At 41.9% G+C, this 26085-nt stretch overlaps 1 protein-coding gene across 2 annotated transcripts in view; it reads left to right on the plus strand.

The window, feature by feature from the left end:
* Positions 1-23620, plus strand: part of TBC1D19 (TBC1 domain family member 19) — a 321596-nt gene extending 297976 nt beyond the window's left edge. The window contains exons 19-22 of one of the 2 annotated variants that reach the window (XM_030192613.1): positions 6267-6382; positions 11508-11578; positions 22459-22514; positions 23193-23620. In XM_030192613.1, the coding sequence (XP_030048473.1) occupies positions 6267-6382; positions 11508-11578; positions 22459-22514; positions 23193-23220 (271 nt within the window). In that variant the 3' untranslated portion in view covers positions 23221-23620. The remainder of the gene's footprint in view (positions 1-6266; positions 6383-11507; positions 11579-22458; positions 22515-23192) is intronic. The other variant, XM_030192614.1, reaches the window with a different exon arrangement.
* The last annotated feature ends 2465 nt before the right edge of the window (positions 23621-26085 follow it).

The following is a 26085-nucleotide window of genomic DNA, read 5'->3' on the forward strand; positions in this document are numbered from 1 at the left end:
GGAACTCCACTGATCAGAAGGTAGTTGTCGGTATATGACCAAAGGACGAGATAAAGGTGGGGCAGGAGTACGAAAATGTTGTTCAAATCTGGAAGAAAAGTTTTTGTAGCAGGATTATTGATGAGATTGAGATGATTCAGTTGTGTAAAGGATTTGTGCTAAGCATTCATCAATGCTTACTCTATGACGGAGAATACCGTCTTTTTTTGTAGTCAGATTACTTAAAGCAGTTTTCAGTGTGCGATTAGCACGTTCAACAATAGCTTGACCAGTGGAGTTATAGGGGATACCAAAAAGGTGCTCAATATGCCAGAGGGTCAGGAACTCCTGTAAGGAGGTGGAAGTATAAGCAGGGGCATTGTCTGTCTTGAGAGTTTTAGGAACACCCATGACCGCAAAAGCTTGGAGAAGATGAGAGCGGACATGAGATGTAGTTTCCCCTTTTTGTGCAGTGACCCACAAAAATCCAGAATGAGTATCAACAACCACATGAAGCTTAGACCATTGACCAAAAGGGGGAAAGTGAGTAACGTCCATTTGCCAGAGGCTATTAACTTCCAGACCACGAGGATTAACTCCAGGAAAAAAGGTAGTAGGAGCTGAAAAGGAACATTGTGGACAATTTTTGATAATAGCTCTAGCTTCTTCTAAAGAAATTTGAAACTGGCGAGCTAGGCTAGGTGCATTTTGATGATGAAGTTCATGACTGCAGTGTGCTGTGGAGAAAAAATGAAGATGGCGATCCGCTCGAGCATTCCCTTCAGACAGACCACCAGGAAAAGGTTGATGACTGCGGATATGACCTATAAAGAGAGAAGAAAGGCGATTCTCCAAGTAACCTTGGAGGGTTAACAGTAAAGCATAAAAAGAGGCATCCATTTTGAATGATACATAACTGTCGGGCATGCGACGGACAAGATTAGCACAATATTGACTGTCAACAATAAGATTCAGTGGTTGATCTGAAAATAAAGAAAGAGCCAGGATGATGGCAGCAAGCTCTGAACGTTGAGCAGAGGTTTGTGGAGAGGTAAATTTGACGTGCCATTTGTTCAGATTGTACCAAGTAACCACCCCACGAGTGGGACTACCATCTGTAAAGACGGTGAGAGCAGTAGGGAGTGGACGTAAAGAAATGGGATCATGAAGAGTGATTGGCAAAATGGATGTGCCCTGTATGCGAGGGTCTTTAGGATAGTGGCAATCTATAATACCAACATAAGTGGCTAAAATAAATTGCAAGTCGTCGGAGAACTGAATCATTTTTTCCCACTGCCACAAAGAATGAGGAATGATGAGTTTAAGAATGTCGAAACCAGTCATGAATGTTGCTCGCTCTCGAGCTTTAGTAATCAGCAAGGCTAGTTGCTGGGGCCATTGTGTAATAGTAGAATGGAGAGTATTCTGTAAATAGACCCATTCTATCAATTTCGGAGGAGTTGTATCTTGATATAAGACACCAAACGGTTGTCGGTGGGTGGGGTCTTTGAGAACGCAAAAACAAAAAAGGGCAAATGCATCTCGTCTATCTGTCCATTTTGTTTGTAAGATTTGATCCAATTGTGACAGAATTGTTTGTTGCGATGCAGTGAGTGTAATTAATTCAGCAGGTGTTTTATGACCTTTTAATGCGAGAAACAGGGGTTGTAAAAATTCTGTAGGAAGTTTCAAGTAGGGACGTAACCAATTGAGATTTCCTAAAATCTCTTGTAATTGATGTAATGTCGTGGGAGACTGTAAATTGAGATGAGGAGCGACAGGTTGGGCTGCAGCTTTAGTCATACGGAAACCTAGATATAAATAGGGTTCCTTTTCTTGAACCTTCTCTGAGGCAATTGTTAATCCTGAGGAGGCCAAGATAGAAATTAAAGTAGATTTCCAAGAAGGGGGAAGAGTTATCCCTGCAATTAGTATATCATCCATATAATGATATACCAAAAGTTGAGGGAAATAGGCACGAAATGGTTGCAAGGCTTGATGAACATAGTATTGACAAATAGTGGGTGAATTTAACATTCCCTGGGCAAAACTTTCCAACAATACCTAGTAGTAGGGTGTGCATTATTGTAAACAGGTACAGTAAAAGCAAAGTATTTATAATCTTTTTCCTGGAGAGGAATTGAAAAAAAAACAATCCTTCAGATCTATAATAGCTAATTGATAATCATAAGGAATCAAATTAGGATTTGGAATACCACATTGTAACGGGCCCATTGGTTCTAAAATCGCATTAATAGCTCGTAGGTCATGTAAAAATCTCCATTTTCCGGATTTTTTCTTGATCACAAATACCGGAGTATTATATGGAGAATTGGTAGGCTCAATGTGATTTAATTGTAATTGTTCTTCCACCAATTGATGTAAAATCAACAGTTTTTCTCTGGTAATCGGCCACTGCTCTACCCAAACAGGTTGTCAGTTTTCCATTCCAAAGGAAGAGAAAAAGACATATTTATGAACTGTTAATCAGGTAGGATCAATGATGCATCTAATTGTTCCAAAAGGTCACGACCCCATAAATTAAAGGGTACTTGTAAAATACAGGGCTTAATATGTCCTAGAACCTTGGTATCGTTAGGATATGTAATAGATAACCATTGAGAACTTTGGGAGGCTGACTGAGTTCCCCCTATTCCTGTCACATGTGAAGTATCTTCAATGGGCCATTCCACAGGCCATTGTTTATAAGCTATGACAGAAACATCCGCCCCGGTATCTAATATACCAACAAAGGGCTTTTGTTGCAATAAAAATTGAGCAGTGGGTCGTGCATTAGAAACCGGTTTTAAAACTGCACTTACCTGTCGCGTAGATCCAAAGCCCCCTGTACGAGAGACAGTAGAAGGAATAGGTGCTGTAAAATATGGTAAAATAATTAATTGTGCCCACGAGTCCCCGGGAGAAATTGTTAAAGGTGATGAGGACCATACTTGAATTTTAACAATGCCTGTGTAATCAGCATCAATAACTCCAGGGATAACATGAATACCTGCCTTCGATGCAGAGGAGCGAGGTAATACTAAACCTACAGTAGCCGCTGGAATGGGTCCTTTAAAGGTAGTATTATATACCAAAACTTCATGAGGTAAGATGGCAGTTTTACATTCCGCTGCAATAAGGTCAATTCCTGCACTACCTTGTGTAGCAGTAGTACTATGAGCAAAAGACCCTTGCACTCCCTTTGGACCGAGGTTAGGAGTTAACCCGGAGCAAAGTTTTTTGGGGGTGGCGGTGTGGAATTAATTGGATTAGAGCGACATTGATTGGCCCAATGATATCCTTTTTGACATCGAGGACATTTTCGAGAAGGTCGTGAAGGTCCTTTTGCAAAGTTGGCACCCCCTCCTGGGGCTCTACACTGAGCTCGAAAATGTCCTGGTTTCTTACAATTAAAACACGTCCCCTGTGGCTTATTACCTTTTTGTATAGCTCCTGCTAACAAATTCATAGAATAACCATGAGTCCCCACATCTGCACATGCGCTCAATAAATCTGCTAAAGTAATTCCTGGGCGATGAGCTACAGTCTGCAATGCCTTTTTGCAATCTGAATTTGCATTTTCTTGGGCTAATTTAATCAATAACTCTGTTTGCGCATCAAGATTATCAATTTGCCTAGTTACAGCTTCCTGCAATCGATTAACAAATTGAAGGTAAGATTCGGTTGCACCCTGTTTAATTGATGCAAAAGATTTTGTTGGTTTATTCCCTTCTGGTGTTCTTTTAAATGCTCGCAAGATACAAGTGCCTATGGCTTGAAAACAGGTATCGTTTTGTTGAATTTGCATATCAAGGGTTGAAAATGGTCCCGATCCATAAATTTGATCAGGCACCAAATTAGTCCCAGTGATAAGTTGTGCTGCTTGCTTATATTCATTATCCCACACTACATATTGCGCAGGAGTTAACAGCATACGGAAAAGGTCTTTCCAATCTTTTGGAGTCATTAAGTAACCGTTACTAATCCCTTCTATCATGCCTTGAACAAATGAACTTTTTAAACCTGATTCTACGATAGCTCTACGTAATTCTCTCAAAACTTGATAAGGTAGAGCAGTCCATTCTGCATGATGTGTTTCGTTCCCTGCCTCTATTGTTGTAGTTCTAGTAACTGGGTATAAATTAGGATTAGGTTCCGAATTATCCCATAGATCATCGTTCCAAATGAATTCACCATTTTTCGTGCTTGCTGTATACCTAATTGAATTAAACTAGGTCGTTCTACGCTCTTTGGTGTTTTGGTAATAATAACGCTATCATTAGCGTTGTTGTTTTGGATATTTTCAATTGGTTTATTAGGGGTAGTAGTAGTAAAGTCAGGAGTTTTGTTTTGCTCTTCCCTTCCCATATCGGTGGCCAGCCGACAAGAAGGAGGAGAAGGTGTAGGTCCAAGAGTCGCGGGAGGTAAAAGAGACCAGGTCTTGCCTGGCAATTTGTTGGATATATTTTCGTTAGTAATGCCTGTCAATCCAGAAGAGAGAATTACTATAGTAGAATATATCTCTCTCCAAGTCAATAATATAGGAGTCGAAACTCTAGGCTCTAAACGAAACTGCTGCCCTATCTTTTCCCATGTTTGAGGATCGAATGATCCCTTCTCTGGATACCAGGGACATTGACAAACTATTTCCTCAATTAAACGCTCTATATCTTTAAGAGTTATTGGATTTCGGGAGGAACCATATCTTTGCGTTATAGTATATAGCTCCTGTGCATGTTGTTTATGTGATGATGTTAAATTTCCCCCCATACTTACAGTGTTCCGTAGAAGGAATGGCGCGCTGACTGTTCCAGTCGTAGTAAGTACGTCACGTTTTCACCGATCACGTCGGGGATCACCAGATGTTGCAAAATAACTCTCCTCTCGTGTGTCTGGGCAAAAAACTCTTTATTTGGGAGTCAATCCCCTTCTTATATACTCTATGAATATTCATGGATATTACATGTATTATCATTACTATTGGTTACATTTTGCTTACACAACCATGATCATGCATTGCTTACAAGAACAACTCTACATGAACAGCTCGTGAACCTGCTCAGGAATGTACAAACATCACCTGCTATTCTGCTACTTTCTCAGGAAAGAACAAAAACATCACATGCTAGATTCTCAGGAATATACAAAACATCATCTGCTGCCTGTATCCAAATACATTCTATCTACAGAGGTCTATTAAGAAGTTAATTAAAAAAAAAAAAGATTTTAGTAAGATGAACATCCATGGTTCCTGAAGCAACCACTAGGGGATTACATAGATGACTTACCTGAATTTGTTGTGGAGAGCTCCTCAGGCGGAACACCTTTCTGTAACCTGTACATGCTGAGTACCAGGTCTAAATAACAATGCCCATCTTTGTGGACATAGACATCCCTTCCCCTTCTGAAATCAGAATTGGACATCCATATTTTGATCCTTCTCTAGTCCCACCCAAAATACACCCACCTCATGCCCCCTTACCATCCATATCCTGGTTGTATAAAATTGGGATTTGGATATCCATGCAATATGGATGACTAAATGTCAGTTTTCAGGTGTCCTAAATACAAAATAGAGCTTCTAAAATAAGGGCCATAGTGTCTGAGAAAGCAGGAGATGTAGTTCCATATGGAGTGCGAACAGGTGAGAGCCTAGACAGGCAGGCAACATATTAGAGAAGGAATTTTGGTTTTAGTTTTTTTTTTCCGGTATAGGAACAGATGTGTGCAGTTAAAGAAGTAGGATCAGGTGTGGATTCAGAGATGCAAGAAATCAGCTTAGCAGGAAAGTAGCCAGACAATCTCAGAAAAAAAAAAAAAGGCTCAGGGAATCCATTGTGGAGTAGTATGTTGATTCAACTAGTTGTGGCACTTGCTCATACAGTAGCCTGGCTGTTAGCCAGAGTTGAGAAGCCTGATGAACCTTCTGGAAGATGTTTACCTCTGCACCCATACCATAACTACCATCACCATCCTACCCGAAGTTGTGGCTTAGCAAGCAGACTGTCCAACAATGGATCTGACAGACCCTAGTTTAAGACAAGCCAGGCCTGACAATAGGCTACATAATGAAAATATGTAATTAACAAATGTTTTTATCATGTGGAATCCTATTAACTTTTAAATAACCAGGATGTACAAGTTACACTATTAATTTTCTGCTTCTGTATGCAGCCATGTTCCTTATAGTAGCTTTTTTAATATCTTTGCTTATAACAGTAATGTGAGATGTTTACAATTCACCAGTTTTTTTTCTATTTTTGTAACTTATTTGCCCTTGTTTTCAGATTGCGTATATCATTTAAATGGATGGTGCGAGCCTTCTCAGGTTACCTAGCTACAGACCAGCTTCTGCTTTTGTGGGATAGAATCCTAGGATATAACTCATTGGAAATTCTTGCTGGTAATAAAAATTTTATATGCATACCACCATGAAAATAGTGAATGCCGACTGAAACCAATATGGCGCTAAGGGAACATACTAATGTAAAAGTAGCCATACAGAAATGTGTTCCAGGGGCATAGTTTGGGCACATTAGAGTGGAGTTGCAATGTACATGCATCTTTTATAAAATATACCAAGTGAACACCAAAAAAGACCCCAAAAGCAGGGACACTGAATTAACACTGTGTCATACAAATTGTTGGGTGATATGGGATCATCAGATACACAGGCTCTCACAAGCTACGTGTTCTTAAAACTTTCAGGAGCATTACTGCAACAATCATCATTGTATGGCAAGCAATCTGTTGATTTGTTTTTATGATTTCTATAATGTTGCAAATAAATGCTTGGCCTTTGAAATAATGATTTATGCTGCAAAAGGCAATATATCTAAATGGAAATCTTATTCTCTGACAAGCAGGACATATTGACACGTATGGGTGACATCATCTGACAGAGTGTAATGCAGGAACATCCCCAGATTTTTTTTTCCAAAAGCTTTTGGGAATCCTACCATTCATATGCGGGAACCTTCCCACTCGTCATCACTGTGCAGGACAAGCCAGTCTCCAATTTGTTTTAAATTTACTAATTTGTAGCTTAATTGCGTACCCCCTACTTCTAGTATTTTTGGAAAGAGTAAACAAGTAATTCACGTCTACCTGTTCCACTTCACTCATTATTTTATATAGCTCTATCATATCTCCCCTCAGCTATCTTTTCTCCTAGCTAAAGAGCCCTAGCCACTTTAGCCTTTGCTATTAGGGAAGTCCCATCCCCTTTATCATCAGCACAAGATCCTGGAATGTCCTGCCACGACAGCTTAAGGAGCTCGTCGACCATCAGCAGTTCAAGAAGTCCTTAAAGACCTTCTTATTCGCCAAGGCTTATTCCCCTGGCTACTCCTCTGTTTAACCTCTACCACTTGTTGGCTCTTCACCCCAGTCCTTTGCCCGTGTCATCCCGTGTACCTTCCCCTCCTGTCACATTCTGTTTCTTTGCCATCTCTATATTGAATTGTATACTCTTGACTTAAATGTAAGCCGCATTGCGCCTGCTTATGTGGGAAAATGTGGGGTAAAAATGCACCAAATAAATAAAAATAAAAATTGTTGTCACCCTTCTCTGTACCTTTTTTAATTCCACTATATCCTTTTTGAGATGCAGTGACCAGAATTGCATACAGTATTTGAGGTGCAACCGCACCATGGAGCGATACAAAGACATTATAACATCCTCATTTTTGTTTTCCATCCTTTCCTAACATTCTATTTGCTTTCATTGCCCCCACTATCCACTGAGCAGAGGGTTTCAACGCATCACCTAGATCCTTTTCCTGGTCGGTGACTCCTAATGCAGAACCTTGCATCTCATAGCTATAGTTCTGGTTCCTCTTTCCCACATGCATCACTTTGTACTTGCTCACATTAAACATCATGTGCCATTTGGATGCCCAGTCTCGTAAGGTCTTCTTGCAATGTTTTACAATCCTCTTGTGATTTTACGTCTTTGAATAACTGTGTCATCAGCAAATTTAATTACCTCACTAGTTATTCCCATTTCTAAATTATTTATAAACATGTTAAAAAGCAGCGCTCCCAGTACAGACTAGAGAGCTGCACAGGAACGGGGATAGCGGGATGGATCCTCTCCATGTCTGCAGGGATCCCACAGGGATGGATCCAGGTCCGTGGGAATCCCGTGGGGTTGGACCTAGATCCTGCAGGATCCCCGCAGAATTGCCTTCTCTCCTTCGAGCACAGTTATATATGAGTTAAACAGCAGAGAAAAACAGCCAGTGAGCAGTGCAAATGAAGAAATGGAAAATGAGGTGCTCACTGGCTGTTTTTCTCTGCTGTTTAACTTGAATCCATGGAGGTTATTAAACCCTACAGAAAGACTTCACCTTTGTTACTGCTCCACATCATTCCTACTCCAGGATAGACTTTTTACTCACCTCCAAATTATTCACTGAGCTCACCTATTGTACTCTCAGATCATGCCATAGTTTCTCTTCAAATCCAACTTGCATCTACTAAAAAATAATCATGTTAGAGACTCAGTGCCTCTATTCTTGTGGATGACAACTTTATAACCAGAATAACTTAAATATGACTTCACTAAACTTTGCAGTTAAGTCCCATCGAGATTTGATCTAATATAAATCAGGCCAATATATTTCAACGAATAAAGATGGTTGGCTTTTATCTAAATATCTAATAGCTAATTGCAAACAGCATTCTAAAATTGCTTCTGTTGTGTCCGGCAATGACTGTCATTAGATGATCCATCTATTGCTAAAGAATTTGAAAAGATCTATGAACAACTTTATACATCAACTGGCCCTCATGTCTTGGATATTGAGAGGGTAGTAGTTGATTCACTCTTACTGCATGAGGGTGTCTCCATGTCCTCCTTGCTTCCAGGAAAGATTGTACTAAGACATCTTGCAACTTTAAGTGGAGGAGGGAGGAGGTTTGCTGTCTGGTGTGAGGGCAAGACCTTAGACCCCTTTTCCTGCCCTACACTAAAACTGCTTGAGTACCTTCTACATTTGTCAGAGTCTGGTCTGAAGACCACTGAGTGGAAGGTAGGCCTATCTCTGTACAGCCTCTAGTTGTTTGATTCATGAGAGGTTTGCACTTACTCAAGTCCCCTGTCACTCCTCAGATCTCAATGTCATTCTCCCCCAGTGATGAAAGTTCCATTTGAGCCAGTTGATTCCAGCCATCTGAAGTTTTTGACCTGGAAGGTATTGTTCTTGGTGGTGGTCACTTCATCCTGCAGAGTGAGCCCCAGGGTCTAATAGCTGACCCACCTTACACTAAATTACATCATAATAGAGTAGTTCTGCGAACGCATCCTAAGTTCCTTCCTAAAATTGTGCATTCCATCTTAATCAGTCAATTGTCCTGCCAACATTTGTTCCCAATCCGCATTCCCATCCTGGTAAAAACACACTGCACACGTTGGACTGCAAGAGAGCCTTGCCCTTCTATCTGGAGCAGACTAAAATAGTAGTCCACCCAGCTTTTAACTCTAACAGGTCAGGGACAACTGTCAGCAAACACACTCTATCCAATTGGCTGAAAGACTGCATTTTCTTTACTTATGCCCAATCTGCACTGATTCTAGAGGGTCATGTCATGGCTCATAATGTTCGAGCCATGGCTGAATTGGTAACCCACTTGAGATAAGCCTTCATTCAGGAGATTTGCAGAGCTGCAACATGGTCATCAGTCAACACATTCACATCTCACTACTGTTTGGAACAGGATTCCTGATGTGACAGTCGGTTTGGTTGGTCAGTCCTACAAACTCTATTCAGAGCCTAGAATCCAAATTCAACCCCCTAGGACCATTTTTATTCTGTTCCAAGCTGTTTAAAAAAAATCATATGTTTTAAAACATTTTTTTTGTTATAGGCCTTAGCTTGTTGCAGACTTCGTTCATTTCTTTTCCTCTTTGGTAACTAGGGATTCCAATATGTGTTAATGTGATGTCCTGCTTGTCCTTGGAGAAAGCAAAATTACTCACTTGTAGCAGATGTTCTCTGAGGACAGCAGGACACATATTCATACATCCCACTCTACTTCCCTAGGAGTTGTATTCTATTAGCTTTCTAATAGACTGACTAGTCCCCTGCGGTCATGGCAGCAGGAAGGCATACATACACGCGCAGTAGGACTCCCAAAAGCTTGTGGAAAAGAAGCTGGAGAATGTCCCTGCATTGGGCTGAGTTGTCCTTGAAGAATATCTGCTAGAGTTGAGTAACTTTATTGCTTATTAGTAAAATTTATTTATCAGGATTTATTTACCGCCTTTTTGAAGGAGAAAATGTGAAAATGCAAGTTTCCCAAGCAGTAAAGCCAAGTTTTACCAAACACTGCATCAAGTAACAGCAGTGATATAAACGCTGCTGATGAAAAACTTTGCAGAGCACAGCAATCAAAATATAAAGGAAGCGAGAACTCATTGGTTATTTTATTGTGTTTTCACTTCCCTTATCGTTTGATCACCATGTTCTGCCAGAGACTGATGAGTAGCACAGTAAAGCTCCTGAGAACTTTTTTTTTTTCAAGGTCATATTTATTTGCATTTCAAATTTTTTATCAGAATACAACCATAGCATAATTAATACAACCAAAAGAGAATCATTCCAAGTAATTTAGTTCCTCTAACAATTCTTCCCCAACTTATCCCCGCCCTCCCTCATTCCATCCCATCCCACCCCTCCATACGTCCCCCCTTATCAAACCTTAACAGTTCAAGATCTTGCTTCTTGCGACTGGGGTGAGAGAGTCCCAGAATGGAGACCAGATGTTGCAAAACTTATCACCTCTCTTGGAGGCCAAGTCCGCAACTCCTTTCTTCTCTAAGGCGCAACAGTGGATCATTGCCGATCTCCAATGAGATACCGTTGGGCATTCTGGAGCCAGCCACAGTTGTAAAATAACACGCTTTGCCATCAGAACAGTTCTCTTTAAAAAGGCCACAAAGCCCACTGCTCCTGAGAATTTGAAGGAGATGTGGTTTCTAAGAGCCTGTGAATCTGATGGATGCAGGGTTTTGCATAAAATACATAAGGATATATTCATGGAGTACATGCACACATTTATGCCTGTCTTGAAGAAGGTGTAAATTTGGGCGAGAACATTTTTGCACTACCTGAGATTATTATACAGGCCTATTTCAAAAAGGCGCATGGGCGCCTAAACACTCCATTGGATTTCACACATATGCGTACTGTTAATAAAAATTTGCCACCAATGTACAGGGTAACTAAGTAACTCCATGGAAAACTGAGTCAGTCCTGGTTTTACGTATCACATGTGCGTGCTTTAGATGACTCAGCTTATCACCTTGGATATGAATCTATATGGTCACCCTAAACTTTAGGTTCTGAAAATCTGACTTTGGAAGATCCCATAGAAGACCCTAACTTTCAGGTTTTTTTTAAAGGTAGCCATAAATGTTTATTATATCATTAGTATATTTTAAGCTAATTTACAGTTACTGCTTACAGCTGATTAGTAGTTGAGCAGTTTTAAATCATTTATCTATCATTTGCTTTCTTTTTCAGTTCTTGCAGCTGCTGTGTTTGCTTTCCGAGCAGTGAACCTGATGGAAGTGACATCACTAGCTGCAGCTGAAGTATGATAAGTTATAGTTAGATGAGATTGTAATAGTTTCTGATGTATTTCCAGCCAAGGAAACTTAAGCTTTAGATTCTCTTCAAGTAATGCAAAGCTCTTTACTTAAATTCTTACATTGGGTAAAACTTAAAAGAAAATCAAAATTTGAGTTTAAGTAGTATGCTTTGAGCACTCTTCTGTCACATGCAGAATACTATTCACGTATAATTTTGTAAAATGTAAAGCAACAGTATTTTGTGGTTTCTAAGGGCCCTGTTTACTAAGGTGTGCTAGCATTTTTAGCAAGTTCTAAAAATTAGTTTGCACTAACGCTAGAAATGCCCAAAGGAATATATGGGTGTCTGTAGTATTAGCACGCGCTAAAAATGCTAGTGCAGCTTAGTAAACAGGGCCCTAAGTTTTTCATAAACAAAATATGCCCTTTTTTGAATAATAATTTATACACCCTTATATAGATATAAAGATGATATTGGTACTGATATATATTCAGGCAGATATAGAGAGATATATTTAGAGAAAAATAGATATTCTGCTATTGAGTGTGGGTAGACTGACTCACGAATGGAGATATATGGCTTTATTCAGTCAGAACCTTGTCCCATTCTTTGTCTGTGGAAACAGTCTTTATTGACTCAAGCCCATAGTGCTTACAGGAAATCTTGACAGAGAAGTTCAATATTTTATTTATAGGTATTTCTTGATTTTTCCATTTATTTTACACTCCCAAACATAACATATTCTGTTATAAAATATTAAATTACATAAAATGTGCCAGTATAGAATATTTATAGTATTTACATTTCTGATCTCTTAATACCATTTTTATAATGTTGAAAATTTTTGCATAGATATCACTCTTTAATATGGAAAAATTAGTTAATTACCTGATAATTTTGTTTACTTTAGTCCCAAAGGATCAGTCCAGACAAATGGGTTGTGACCATCTGCCAGCAGGTGGAGATAGAGAACACCAATGACCTGTTGTGCCTCATAAGCTGCTGCGCTTAGCAACCAAGCCAGTATTTGATGACAAAGCAGTGAAAGAGAGTGACTTCCAGAGAAAAAAGAACTATGAAATAAAGCACAAAACAAGTGCCTTAGAAATAACAGAATGAAATTACATAGAACCCGGAAAAATCGAAACCATCACAAAGGGTGTGCTCTGGACTGATCTAAAGGGACTAAAGGAAAGAAAATGATTAGGTAATTAACTCATTTTTCTGTCCATTATGCTCCAAGGATCAGTCCAGACAAATTGGATGTACAAAAACAATCTTTAAGAGGGAAGGAACTGTGATATCTTCAGCGAGAACCATGACCCCATAGAACACATCTGCTCGAGCAGACACATCCAAATGGTAATGCTTAATAAAGGAATGAGAAGAAGGCCATGTCGCTGACCAACAAATCTCTGCAAACGAAATTGCCCTAGACTCTGGCAAAGACCTGATAAAATGAGCCTTGACATGCATGGGAGCAACATTCTGGGGAAGGGGGAGCCTCCTCCGAAAGGATGGGCTCCACCTCAGGGGCATAGCCACGGGTGGGCCTGGGCTCACCCAATTTGGGGTCAGGCCCACCCAGCAGCAGTGTTCCTGCACAGCGATTCCGGTCGCAGGCTCAGCTCGCAGCGATTCCCACATGCTGCCTGCCGCTCAACAATCTCCTTGCAGCTACTAAGCGCTAACCCGGAAACCTCTCCTCTGCCGCATCTTGACTGGGCAGAAACCGGAGGTTGTGGCAGAGGAGAGGCTTCTGGGTTAGCGCTTAGTAGCTGCAAGGAGATTGTTGAGAGTGGCAGCCGGCAGGCAGCTTGTGGAAATTGCTGCAAGCCGAGCCTGCGACCGGAATCGCTGCGAGCTACAGGAACACTGCTGTTGGGCGGGCCTGCAAGGAGGGTGAGGGAAGATGGGGTGAAAGTTGCTGCACGGGGGAAGGGATGATGGGGGAAAGATGTTGCGCGGGGGAGGGAAGACAGGGACAGCAGCTGCACAGGGGGGAGGGAAGATGGAAGGAAAAATGCTGCACAGGGGGGAGGGAAGATGGAAAGATGAGGCATGGTGGGTGGGGGAGATGGTGCACAGAGAAGAAAGGAGAGATGCAACAAAGGGGTGGAGGGGTGAGGAAGGGAGAAGTCTTGGCTGCATATGAGGTGGAGGGGAGGGTGACATGCTGCATAGAGAAGGGGGTAGGTGGTGAGAGGGGGAGAAATGTTGAAGATAGGGGTGGAGAGGAGGGAGAAATGGTGGTCATAGGGGTGGAGGGAAGGGAGAAATGTTAGACATGATGGTAGAGGGGAGGAAGGGAGAGGTGCTGCATGGGAAGGGGAGAGAGATGTTGGACCAGAACACAAGGGAGAGGGAGAGAGAAATGTTGGACATGATGGTAGAGGGGAGGAAGGTAGAGATGCTGTATGGGAAGGGGAGAGAGATGTTGGACCCAGAACAAAAAGGAGAGAGAGATTGTGAACAGTGGGAATGAGAGGGGGAGATAGACAGGGGGGTGGATGAGAGGGAGGCAGAGGTACACAGTAGTTGGTGAGGGGGGAAAATGCTGGGCCATGGGGGGAGAGGACAGGAGTGAAGAGAGAAGGGGCAGGAAAATATAAGGCTACCAGGGTGCAGTGGGGAGGGGATCAGATGCTGGTTAGAAGGATGGAGGGAGGAAGACAATGGGAATGGTGGAACCTTGTGTGAGAGGCCAAGAGGGGGAGGAGGGGGTGGCAAGGAAATGAATGAGAGAGAGTGATTACAGAGGGTAGAAATATGGTAATGGGGAGTAGATTAAAGATAAAAGAGAAAGTAGGGGTGGGGAGGAGTAAGATGGGGAATGGGAGAGCTAGTGTGTGAAAGAAGAAGATGGAAATTTGATAGGTAGTTGAAAAGTAAAAAGGAAATGAAGGGTGAGAGGCAGAAAAGAGCTAAAAAGGAATGATCAATATGTCAGAGGCAGGAATAGTGAGGGAACAGACAGGAGAGAGGAGAAAAGACAAATGGACTGCAGCCGCTTGAAGAAGAATTAGCAGACGACAGAGAGGAAAGCAGAAAAGAGAAATTGGAACCAGCAAGATGGAAAAATAAAATGTCCAGACAACAGAGGTAGAAACAAAGCATTTTATTTTGACTGTTTTAAATGGAATATGTTAGCTTTTGGAAATGTGCATAGCAAATGTCTTTGTATTGTGCTCTGTAGAAAAGGAAATGCATCTCTGTTTTATGTCTCCAGTGTTGCAGTAATGCTATGTTTAACTTCTTGGGGTTCCCTTTCAATTTTTGTCTAAATATTTTTATTTCTAATTTGTGATCCCTTGTTCTCTATTTGGTGAGGGTCTGTTGGTGTGATAATAATGGCAGGTGGGCAATTGGAGAGGAGGCAAAGAGGAGAGGGAATAGGGAAGGGGAGCCCTCCTTTATTTTCTGACCTGGGCCCAAGCAGGTCTAACACCAGTCCTAACCCTTGCTGTACAGCTGGTGAGGATTCCCAGGCATCCCCAGCTAAGGACCTCCTTCAAAGGCAGCCAGAACTCCCTTCTACCAAGCTCTGGCAACAGCATCCTTGAGCCATCGACAGCTAAGCATGTGTGGGGTGCTGGCATCAGTGGCTTAGGGTCATTGCTGCTGCCTGCCAAGCTTGGTAAAAGAGAGTTCTGGCCACCTTCAGAGAAAGTCTTCAGCTGACTGAGCTTGAGGATCCTCATTAGCTAAAGTATTTATATTTTGAGGTGGAGGTAGGGCAGAGCAGAGAAAATTTTGTGCCCACCCACTTTGGGCTCAGGCCCACCCAAAACTGGCTGTCTGGCTACGCCACTGCTCCACCTTAACCAGGGTGGGGCCAGGCTGCTGGCATCGGCATTTAAAAAGGAGATAGAGCAGCTTTTAAACTAGAAATGGGGGGAAGGCCGACAGTCGCTCAAAAGCGCATGGTTCGGGATAAGGTATCTTTCAAAGATATCACCAAAACAGGGAAGATATGGTATCCTGATAGTGAGGTTGCAAAAGAGAGACCATTGTAGATCAGGTGTCTTAAATAAAAATCAGACAAAAGATTGCAAATTAATACGGTCAAGTACTGAGCATGATGTAAATAGGAACAACAAACATAGTTTGAAATGTCTATATGCGAATGCCAGGAGCCTAAGAAATAAGATGGGAGAGTTAGAATATATTGCACTAAATGAAAAATTAGATAAAATAGACATCTCTGAGACCTGGTGGAAGGAGGATAGCTAGTGGGACACTGTCATAACTGGGTACAAATTATATTGTAGTGATAGGGTGGATCGAATTTGTGGAGGGGTAGCATTGTATATTAGCGAGAGCCTTGAATCAAATAGATTGAAAATTCTGCAGGAAACAAAACACTTCTTGGAATCACTGTCGATTGAAATTCCATGTGTAAAGGGGAAAAGGATAGTGAGAGGAGTGTACTACTGTCCACCTGGCCAGGATGAACAGACAGATGCAGAAATGTTAAAGCAAATTAGAGACACAAACAAACTGGGCAACATAATAATGGTGATTTCAATTACCCCCGATATTGACTGGGTAAATCAAGGACTGCTTTATGGAGCAGCTGATACAGGAGCCGACCTGAGAATGAAAAATGCTAGACCTAGTCCTTAGGTGGAGCGCATGATCTAGTACGGGAGGTAATGGTGCTGGGGCCGCTTGATAACAGTGATCATAATATGATCGGATTTGATATTAGCTTTGAAGTAAGTATACATTAGCATTTAACTTTAAAAAAGGAAACTATGATAAAATTAGAAGAACGGTGAAAAAAAAACTTAGAGAAGCAGCTGCAAGGGTCAAAAATTTACATCAGACATGGATGCTGTTCAAAAACACCATCCTGGAAGCCCAGGCCAAATATATTCCGCGTATTAAAAAAGGAGGGCAGAGGACCAAACGACAGCCGGCGTGGTTAAAAAGTGAGGTGAAGGAAGCTATTAGAGCTGAAAGAAAATCCTTCAGGAAATGGAAGAAGGAACCGACTGAAAATAATAAGAAACAACATAAGGAATGTCAAGTCAAATGCAAAGTGCTGATAAGGAAGACTAAGAGGGACTTCGAAAAATAGATTGCGTTGGAGGCAAAAACACAAAGTAAAAAATGTTAAGGTATATTAAAAGCAGGACGCTGGCAAAAGAATAATTTGGACCATTAGATGACCGAGGAGTAAAAGGGGTGATCAGGGAAGACAAAGCCGTAGTGGAGAGATTAAATGAATTCTTTGCTTCGGTCTTCACTGAGAATAATTTGGGAGAGATACCGGTGCCAGAAATAGTATTTGAAGCTGACGAGTCGGAGAAACTGAATGAAATCTCTATAAACCTGTAGGATGTAATGGGGCAGTTCTACAAATTGAATAGTAGCAAATCTCCTGGACAAGATGGTATTCATCCCAGAGTACTGATTGAACTGAAAAATGAGCTTGCGGAGCTATTGTTAGTAATTTGTAATTTATTCTTAAAATCGAGCGTGGTACCGGAAGATAGGAGGGCGGCCAATGTAACGCCAATTTTTTAAAAAGGTTCCAGAGGAGATACGGGAAATTATAGACCAGTTAGTCTGACGTCGGTGCCGGGCAAAATGGTAGAGAGTATTATAAAGAACAAAATTACAGAGCATATTCAAAAGCATGGATTAATGAGACAAAGCCAACATGAATTTAGTGAAGGGAAATCTTGCCTCACCAACCCATTACATTTCTTTGAAGGGGTAAACAAACATGTGGATAAAGGTGAGCCCATTGATATTACGTGTCTGGATTTTCAGAAGACATTTGACAAAGTACCTCATGAAAGACTCCAGAGGAAATTGAAGAGTCATGGGATAGGAGGTAGTGTTCTGTTGTGGATTAAAAACTGGTTAAAAGATGGAAAACAGAGAGTAGAGTTAAATGGTCAGTATTCTCAATGGAGAAAGGGTAGTTAGTGGGGTTCCCCAGGGGTCTGTGCTGGGACCGCTGCTTTTTAACATATTTATAAATGACCTAGAGATGGGAATAACTAGTGAGGTAAGTAAATTTTCTGATGACACAAAGTTATTCAAAATCGTTAAATCGCGGGAGGATTGTGAAAAATTACAAGAGGACCTTACGAGACTGGGAGACTGGGCGTCTAAATGGCAGATGACGTTTAATGTGAGCAAGTGCAAAGTGATGCATATGGGAAAGAGGAACCCGAATTATAGCTACATCATGCAGGGCTCCAAGTTAGGAGTCACAGACCAAAAAAGGGATCTAGATGTCGTCGTCGATGATACGTTGAAACCTTCTTCTCAGTGTGCTGCTGCGGCTAAGAAAGTGAATGTTAGGTATTCTAAGGAAAGGAATGGAAAACAAAAATGAGGATGTTATAATGTATGGCTTCATGGTGCGACCGCACCTCGAATATCGTGTTCAATTCTGGTTGCTGCATCTCAAAAAAGATATAGTGAAATTAGAAAAGGTGCAGAGAAGGGCGACAAAAATGATAAAGGGGATGGGACGACTTCCCTATGAGGAATGGCTAAAGTGGCTAAGGCTCTTCAGCTTGAAGAAAAGGCGGCTGAGGGGAGATATGACAGAGGTTTAAATGAGTGGAGTTGAACGGGTAGATGTGAAGCGTCTGTTTACGCTTTCCAAATATACTACGACTAGGGGGCATGCAATGAAGCTACAATGTAGTAAATTTAAAATGAATCGGAGAAAGGTTTTCTTCACTTAACGTGTAATTAAACTCTGGAATTTGTTGCCAGAGAATGTGGTAAAGGCGGTTAGCTTAGCGGAGTTTTAAAAAGGTTTGGACGGCGTCCTAAAGGAAAAGTCCATAGACCATTATTAAATGGACTTGAGGAAAATCCACTATTTCTGGGATAAGCAGTATAAAATGTTTTGTACTTTTTTGGGATTTTGCCAGGTATTTGTGACCTGGATTGCCACTGTTGGAAACAGGATGCTGGGCTGGGTGGACCTTTGGTCTTTTCCAGTACTTATGTACTTATGTATCCCTCAGAATGTAAACTGAAGAAATAACCTCCTTAAGCCATTGAGCCACTGTCACTTTGGAGGCTGGCAAACCCTTCTGGTGTCCCACAAATAGGATAAAAAGATTATCAGACTGCCTGAAATCATTGGTAGCGGTAAGATAGCGCATAAGGACGCGCTTCACATCCAACAGTTGCAGGGAAGCGTATTCTTCAGATTAGATCTCCCTGGATAATGAAGGAAGAAACACAGTCTGATTGACATGAAAAGGAGATACAGTCTTTGGCAAAAAGGACAGAACTGTCTGTATGGAAACTACCAAGTCAGAAAAGCTGAGAAAGGGATCCCTGCAAGGAGAGAGCTTGAAGCTCTGAAATTCTCCGTGCCGATGAAATAGCAACTAGAAATGCTGCCTTTAAAGAAAGATCTTTGATAGTTGCCGAATGAAGGGGTTCAAAGGGGGCCGATTGAAGAGCCTTAAGAACCACTTGAAGACTCCACTGAGGACAAATATTGTGGAGAGGGAGATGCAAATGAGTGACTCCCTTAAGGAATCACACTATATCAGGGTTAGCAGCCAATGAGGCATATTCTTATCTTGCCTCTATGACACGCCAACACTGCCACCTAAACCTTGAACAAATTGAGAACCTTTTTTGAATCCCTCCTGAAGGAAGGATAAAATTTGAGACAAGCACGAAATGGAGAAACACCATTCAGTACAGACCAGCTCTTAAAAGTTCTCCACACTCTACACAAGAAGAAGAAGTGGAATTTCAGCAAGGTAGTAAGAACATCATACACGTAACCCTTCTTCCTCAATCATGCCCTCTCAAGAGCCAGGCTTTAAAACCAAAGCAGGAGAGATACTCCATAAGTACTGGACTTTGGTGTAATAAGCATGTGTGTTGAGGAATAGTCAACTGAGGAGCATTTTGAAGATTGAAGAGGTCTGCATACCAAGGATGTCTGGCGCTGCAAGAATGACCTTCCCAGGATGATGCACAATCCTGTGTAACATCCTTCCCACAAGAGGCCATCCGACGGCAAAGGCTGTACCAGTGCACCCATTCCTATGGAGTCTTTCTCCCTGAAGTGGCTGTAGAATCTGTGTACTTACACATTGAGTCTAGATGCCATGAGGTCCAGAACCGGAAGGCCTCATTGTGTGGAAATGAGGCAAAATGCAGTCTGATAGTTGCAATTCCCCCAGGTCCAGAGAAACTCTGCTGAGGAGATACGCTTTCGAGATCAGTGAACCTGCTACGTGAGATGCTGAAATCATTGGAATGTTCAGTTCCGCCCGCTGAAAAAGAAGACATGCCTCCTGGGCTAGAGATACACTCTTTGTTCCTCCTTGTCTATTGATGTAAGGCATGGCTGTCACCCTGTCCGAGAGCACTCCCACTGGCCCCCCGCGAAGAGGCACAAAGGTTAGTAGAGCTTTCCGGACAGCTCGAAGTTCTAATCTGTTGATGGATCAGGAAGCCTCTACTCTCAACCAGTTGCCATATGTAGAGTGGTGAAGATAATGGGCTCCCCATCCAAAGAAGCTGGCATCGGAGGTGAGAGCATATCCACTGGGAGTCTGTAAGGGCAACTTAGGCAGATCAAACTGCTCTAAATCAGTTGGCAACAGGGGATATAATTTGGAAATAGCACGAGCCACCCAGAGGTTAGAATCAGGGGTCTCCCACTGAGCTGCAATAAGCTCCTGCATAGCCTCGTGAATATGGAAAGATACAGGAGATCTCTTAGTACCTGACATAATAGATGGAGCAGCACCAGAGGAATGAGAAGCAGTGGAAGAAATGTTTAAAGTCTCCATAGATTTTGTGATCAACAGAGGCAACTCTGCTCTCAAAAACAGCCTAGCTACAGTAGGATCATTACCCCCATCTGCCTCTGAAATGTCCAAGTCAGGGCCATCAGCAAAATTAGAACAGTCAGAATACACAGATAAAACCTCCACTGAGTCCTGAGGAAGAACATTCCTGCGAAACGGAAAGTTTTTGTTTCTTTGGAAGCTGCTCCTCAAAAGCAACTTGAGGGGAAGAAGGAGATGCAGCTTGAGCTGACTTTAATAAAAAGGCCTGATGCAATAAAAGAACAAATTCAGGTGAAACTGGCAGGGCAGATACTTCTATCCCCCGCAAAACCAACATCCCGGGACACAGTAGCGGGCGAAGAACCTGCTAACAAAATGGCTGCCAAAGTCTCATGGAGCACAGGAGCCGTTGGTGCTGAGCCCACCAAAACTGCCATTGAAGTGGGGCCAGATTGAACTCTTGGAGATGGAGTACTGATGGCCAAAGTAGGCAAAAGCAGCATGAACACAGAAGTAAAGCAAAGCATGCAGGAATTGGTAGCAGAGAGCGCGCCAAGACTTAATAGGCTCAGGCATAGAGAATAATAAATACTAGTAAAAAAGGCCCGTTTCCCAAACAAATGAAACGGGCGCTAGCAAGGTTTTAGCTTTCCTCCGTTTTGTAAGGCTTTTTTTTTTTTTGGGGGGGGGGGGGGGGTTGTCAGCCTTCCTCCTTTTCATGCATGTTAGTCTCCCCTATTAATTTCCCTGTACCTGGTTAATTCAGTGAGTGTTGTGTTGTCACTGTGCCTAATCTGCGAATTTAGCGTTTCCGTTTGCAGGGGGGGCGAGTGCTTGGTCGTGGCTCTGAGGGGTATGCTTTTGGCGTTCCGTTTGGTTGGAGGCAGCACATACCGGCGAAAGGTTTTTCTGAGAATTCTGTGTTTCCGTTTGCAGGGGTTGGGTGGTCGTTTTTCCTTTTGAAGGGGTGGAGGCCTGTTTGTGGCTGGGAGGGGTCTGTTTTTTGCGTTCCGTTTGTGGTGGAGGGAGAGCCTACCGGCGAAAGACTTTTTTGCGAATTCAGGGTTTTCCGTTTGAAGGGGTGGACGGGTTTGTTGCTCGGAGGGGTATGCTTTTTGCGTTTCGTTTGGGGTGTAGGCAGCACATACGTGTAGCCGGAGCATGGGAGTCAGAATCTTAATCTGCCTCCAGTGTTGTTCGTAGTCACCGTGCTGCTTTGAAAGTGGCCGGTTGTGCAGCTGTTTCTCCTCCCTTGTTCCGAGGCCTTTGTTTTTGATTGGTTCGTTTAGTGATGCATCTTACATCACGTTTCGTTGTGTGGGAACAATTCTGGCAACAGTTCTGGTTTAATGTCTTTTCTCCGCCCTCGACGTCATCACGTTGTGACGCGAGGGCGGGGCAGGCAGTCTTTGTTGAGAATGCGATCTACACCATGACTCTTTTTTAGAATGTTGGAGAAGTTGAGGCTTCATTAGAACGTTGGAGGTGCATTTTGTATAGAGAGATACTCACAGAAAACAGCCAGTCTCGTGACCTCCAAGGCACTGAAGCCCCATCCCACAGCACAAGCGCTCTCAAAAAGAACCACAGTGTCTGTGTTTTTTTAAAGATAGAGGCAGGAGAAAAAGAGAATGGAAGACAAATAAAGAGGTGGAAAGTGGCAGGGAGGGACCTAGACCACTAGGTTTACACCTGAGGCACAGGATATTCTCTACCCCAAACTCAACTGAACCTGCAAGCAGTACAGGAGGCCACACAGTAAAAACACACAGGAGCTGCTATCCCACCTGCTGGAAATAGAGAATGCTGGCTTGGTTGCTAAGCGCAGGAGCTTATGAGGCACAACTCATTAGAGTTCTCTATCTCCACACCTGCTAGCGGATGGTCACAACCCATTTGTCTAGACTGATCCTTGAGACGTAATGGAATAAACGAATACAACGATGACTATGATTGATGAGAAAATTAAGTCTTGGTTGAAGTCTGTCAAGGGTGACTCACTTGGCATTAGACTTTTAAGTACTGGATATGCACATCTCAAAATACAGGGTAGGGATTCATAAATGTACATTTATTTTTAGAAGCAAGATGAAATGTTAGACCTCTTGCACACCCATGATAACCACATCTATTTGAAGTAAGTTTAAAGACCAAAATAATGCATAGTTCATTTTCAAACTCAATTAATTTTTATCATGATTTAATAATTTCAGAAGTCTATAATAAGAACACATTTACAAAAATAAACACTTGTTTACTAACATGCATTAATGTAATTCAACACATGTTAAATAACACAAGCCTTATTTTCAATTGGTCCTGTTCACTAACTGTGGGGCTCTTTTATGTTATTGCACTTACTACGCTTTAACAGCAAATATTAATGTGTGGTTAATGCAAAGGCTGTACAGTAACAGTCCACACAGATTCTTTTCCCATAACCTACCCATTTCCCACTTCCTAACACAGTATACAGTTAATGCACAAATTAGTGTACACTGTCATGCTATTGCAGTAAAATTACCGCATTTGTGCAGTAACCGTACTTGCTAATTCACACAACTGTTTAATGCACTTTAGTAAAAGGGCCCCCGTGTGTATAACATGGCATTAGTGTACATTAATGAACATAAATGGGAGCTTAAGGATGGCAGAATGTTTGTAGTCAAGCCAACAGAGTACACCAAGATCACTTGAAATTTCCACTTAGTGTTACTGCTACTGTCACTTTCACCAATGTTTGATTTCTTTGATTTAGTGGGAAAGGAGTTCATTGAGAGACATTATAACACATCTTTTATGTTCTTTATTCTAGGCAGTACTTGCTGATCTTTCAACTCTGAAGGTTATGCCTCTTCTTCAAATCTTCTTGTTTGCTACTGTCGACTGATCTACTTCTAGGTCACTGATACCATATATCCAGTCTTTCATAAGAAGTTAATCATGAATTATACAGCAACTGCATAAAATCAGAACTAAACCATAAGTATACAAGTCAGCAAAGATTATGTTCCTATTACAGTTTGAAGCACGACTTATAAACAATGGATTTTGCACCAAATTTTCCACTGCATCCTGCTTAATATCAGCATAAGAGTAACAAATATATCTGTGCTGCACAGTATTGCATACATTTCTCCTTAATTCTCATTACTTACTAATAGAACAATGCTTAAATGCAAATTATTGTGCAAAAAGCATATAATATACTATTAAAATGAATTCAACAATGACTGTTCTTTAATAAACCTCTACATGTCATATAAATTCTATTAGAATTTCAGTCTTGTGTTATATTACAGTAAACTTCACTTTCATGCCAGATCTTGGCAGTCTGGCTGAATAAACCAAGATTGCTATATAATATGAGTGAGGGAAAACCTCTCTGTAATTTACCACTGTAGAAATGGTGGGGGGAAAAGACCTCAGATGACTGTGGTATTTTTTTCAGATGCCAGAGTAAAATAGTATCACAGCATCCAAACCACAATTCACAGCTTCTATGTTCGATCACAAAACCCTCAACAAAATCAATACTAAGTTTTTTGTGAAAAAAAAAATTATTGTTGGTGCAAACAGTTTTTATCAACCAAAAATGTGCAGTGACATAGAGAGGCATAATCGAACGGGGCCACCCATCTACAGTGGTGGAAATAAGTATTTGATCCCTTGCTGATTTTGTAAGTTTGCCCACTGACAAAGACATGAGCAGCCCATAATTGAAGGGTAGGTTATTGGTAACAGTGAGAGATAGCACATCACAAATTAAATCCGGAAAATCACATTGTGGAAAGTATATGAATACTTATTTCCACCACTGTATAAGGGCGGCCATCTGTAATGACAGCCCCGTAAAGCGGCGTACCCGACCATATTATCGAAACAAGATGGGCGGCCATCTTTCGTTACGGTAATACGTTTGGGGCCGGCCAAATCTCAACATTTGGGCCGCCCTTAGAGATAGCCGCCATTGGTTTTCACCAATAATGGAAACTAATGGCGGCCATCTCAAACCCGGCCAAATCCAAGCCATTTGGTCATGGGAGGAGCCAGCATTTGTAGTGTACTGGTCCCCGTCACATGCCAGGACACTAACTGGGCACCCTAGGGGGCACTGCAGTGGACTTCACAAATTGATCCTAGGTGCATAGCTCCCTTGTATGCTGAGCCCCCCAAAACCCACTACCTACAACTGTACAACACTACAGTTGTACTACTTAAAGGGTAGTGGGGGGGGCACCTAGATGTGGGTACAGTGGGCTTTGGAGGGCTCCCATTTACCACCACAAGTATAACAGGTAGGGGGGGGGGGGTGGGCCTGGGTCCACCTGCCTGAAGTGCACTGTAGTACCCACTAAAAACTGCTCCAGGGACCCCCATAGTACTGTGATGGAGCTGGGTATGACATTAGAGGCTGGCAAAAAATGTTTTTAAACTTTTGTGTGGGAGGGCGTTGGTGACCACTGGGGGAATAAGGGGAGGTCATCCCTGATTCCCTCCGGTGGTCATCTGGTCAGTTCTGGCACCTTTTCAAGGCTTGGTCGTGAACAAATAGGGACCAAGTAAAGTCGGCCAAATGCTCGTCAGAGCCGGCCTTCTTTTTTCCATTATCGGCTGAGGCCAGCCATCTCTTAACCACGCCCCCATCCCGCTTTCGGTACACTGCTGACACGCCCCCTTAAACTTTGGCCGGCCCTGCGACAGAAAGCAGTTGAAGCCGGCCAAACTCGGCTTTTGATTATACCGATTTGGCCGGCCTTAGGAGAAGGCTGGCCATCTCCCGATTTGTGTCGGAAGATGGCCGCCCTTCTCCTTCGAAAATAAGCAGGATAATTATCATGTAACCAAGTCCAAAAAGAACTGAAAGTTGAACTTATGTGGCAATCTGAATCGTAGAATCTTGGTCCCAACAGGGACCCGTTTCACCATGCAGCTTCCTCAGGGGACTGAATACTTCCGTGCCTTTTCTTATGTTACTGCCCGTTCAACTGCCAAGAAATGAAACAAAAAAATATGTCACTCTATTTTGAATTGAGTTTTTGACATTTATTGAGTATTTCCTTTTGGGTTTTTTTTTTTTTGTTACTTTGCTATATAATATGAGAAATGGATCTTCTTTTCTCTATAATCACTATAGAAGTGTTATGTTGTTTTATAAATTATACTGATTTCCTACAAATTTTAATTAATTAATTGCTTTCTTACTGCATTGGTTAAAATAAATGAGAATCCATAGAGACTTATTTAGATTGCTATGATCAGTCAGTATCCCTTGTGCCAAGAGGAAGAATGTGCTGGAAGAAGCTAGATTGGTTACTCCTGGGTGGAAGACTCGAGGCTTCTGTAGTCTAAACTGATCCCTTAAAATCTATCATGCAAATATGTTTGTGTCCAATCTTCCTTATAATCCCCCACAGGGCCCTTTAATGCTTTAATTTTACTTAAAAATTAGCTTAAAAAACCATTATATTCTGTACATATCTGCCAGCCTGAACTTATAAGGCCTGATTTTATAATAGGATGCCTACTATATTTTGCAGAAACAGGGCCTAACCTGCAAACACTGTTAGCAGTTAGTACATAGGCCTCACGGTAAGGTAATAGCTCTCAGGCCGCCTCTGCCCCGGCTTCCAGCCTTTGCCGATGTCCACCTTCGATTAGCTCTTGAAACCCTGCATAAGGTCTGTTCTTCTTTTGTTACTGTGTCT

This window comes from Microcaecilia unicolor, chromosome 2 (assembly GCF_901765095.1).
Source record: "Microcaecilia unicolor chromosome 2, aMicUni1.1, whole genome shotgun sequence".
NCBI lineage: Eukaryota > Metazoa > Chordata > Amphibia > Gymnophiona > Siphonopidae > Microcaecilia > Microcaecilia unicolor.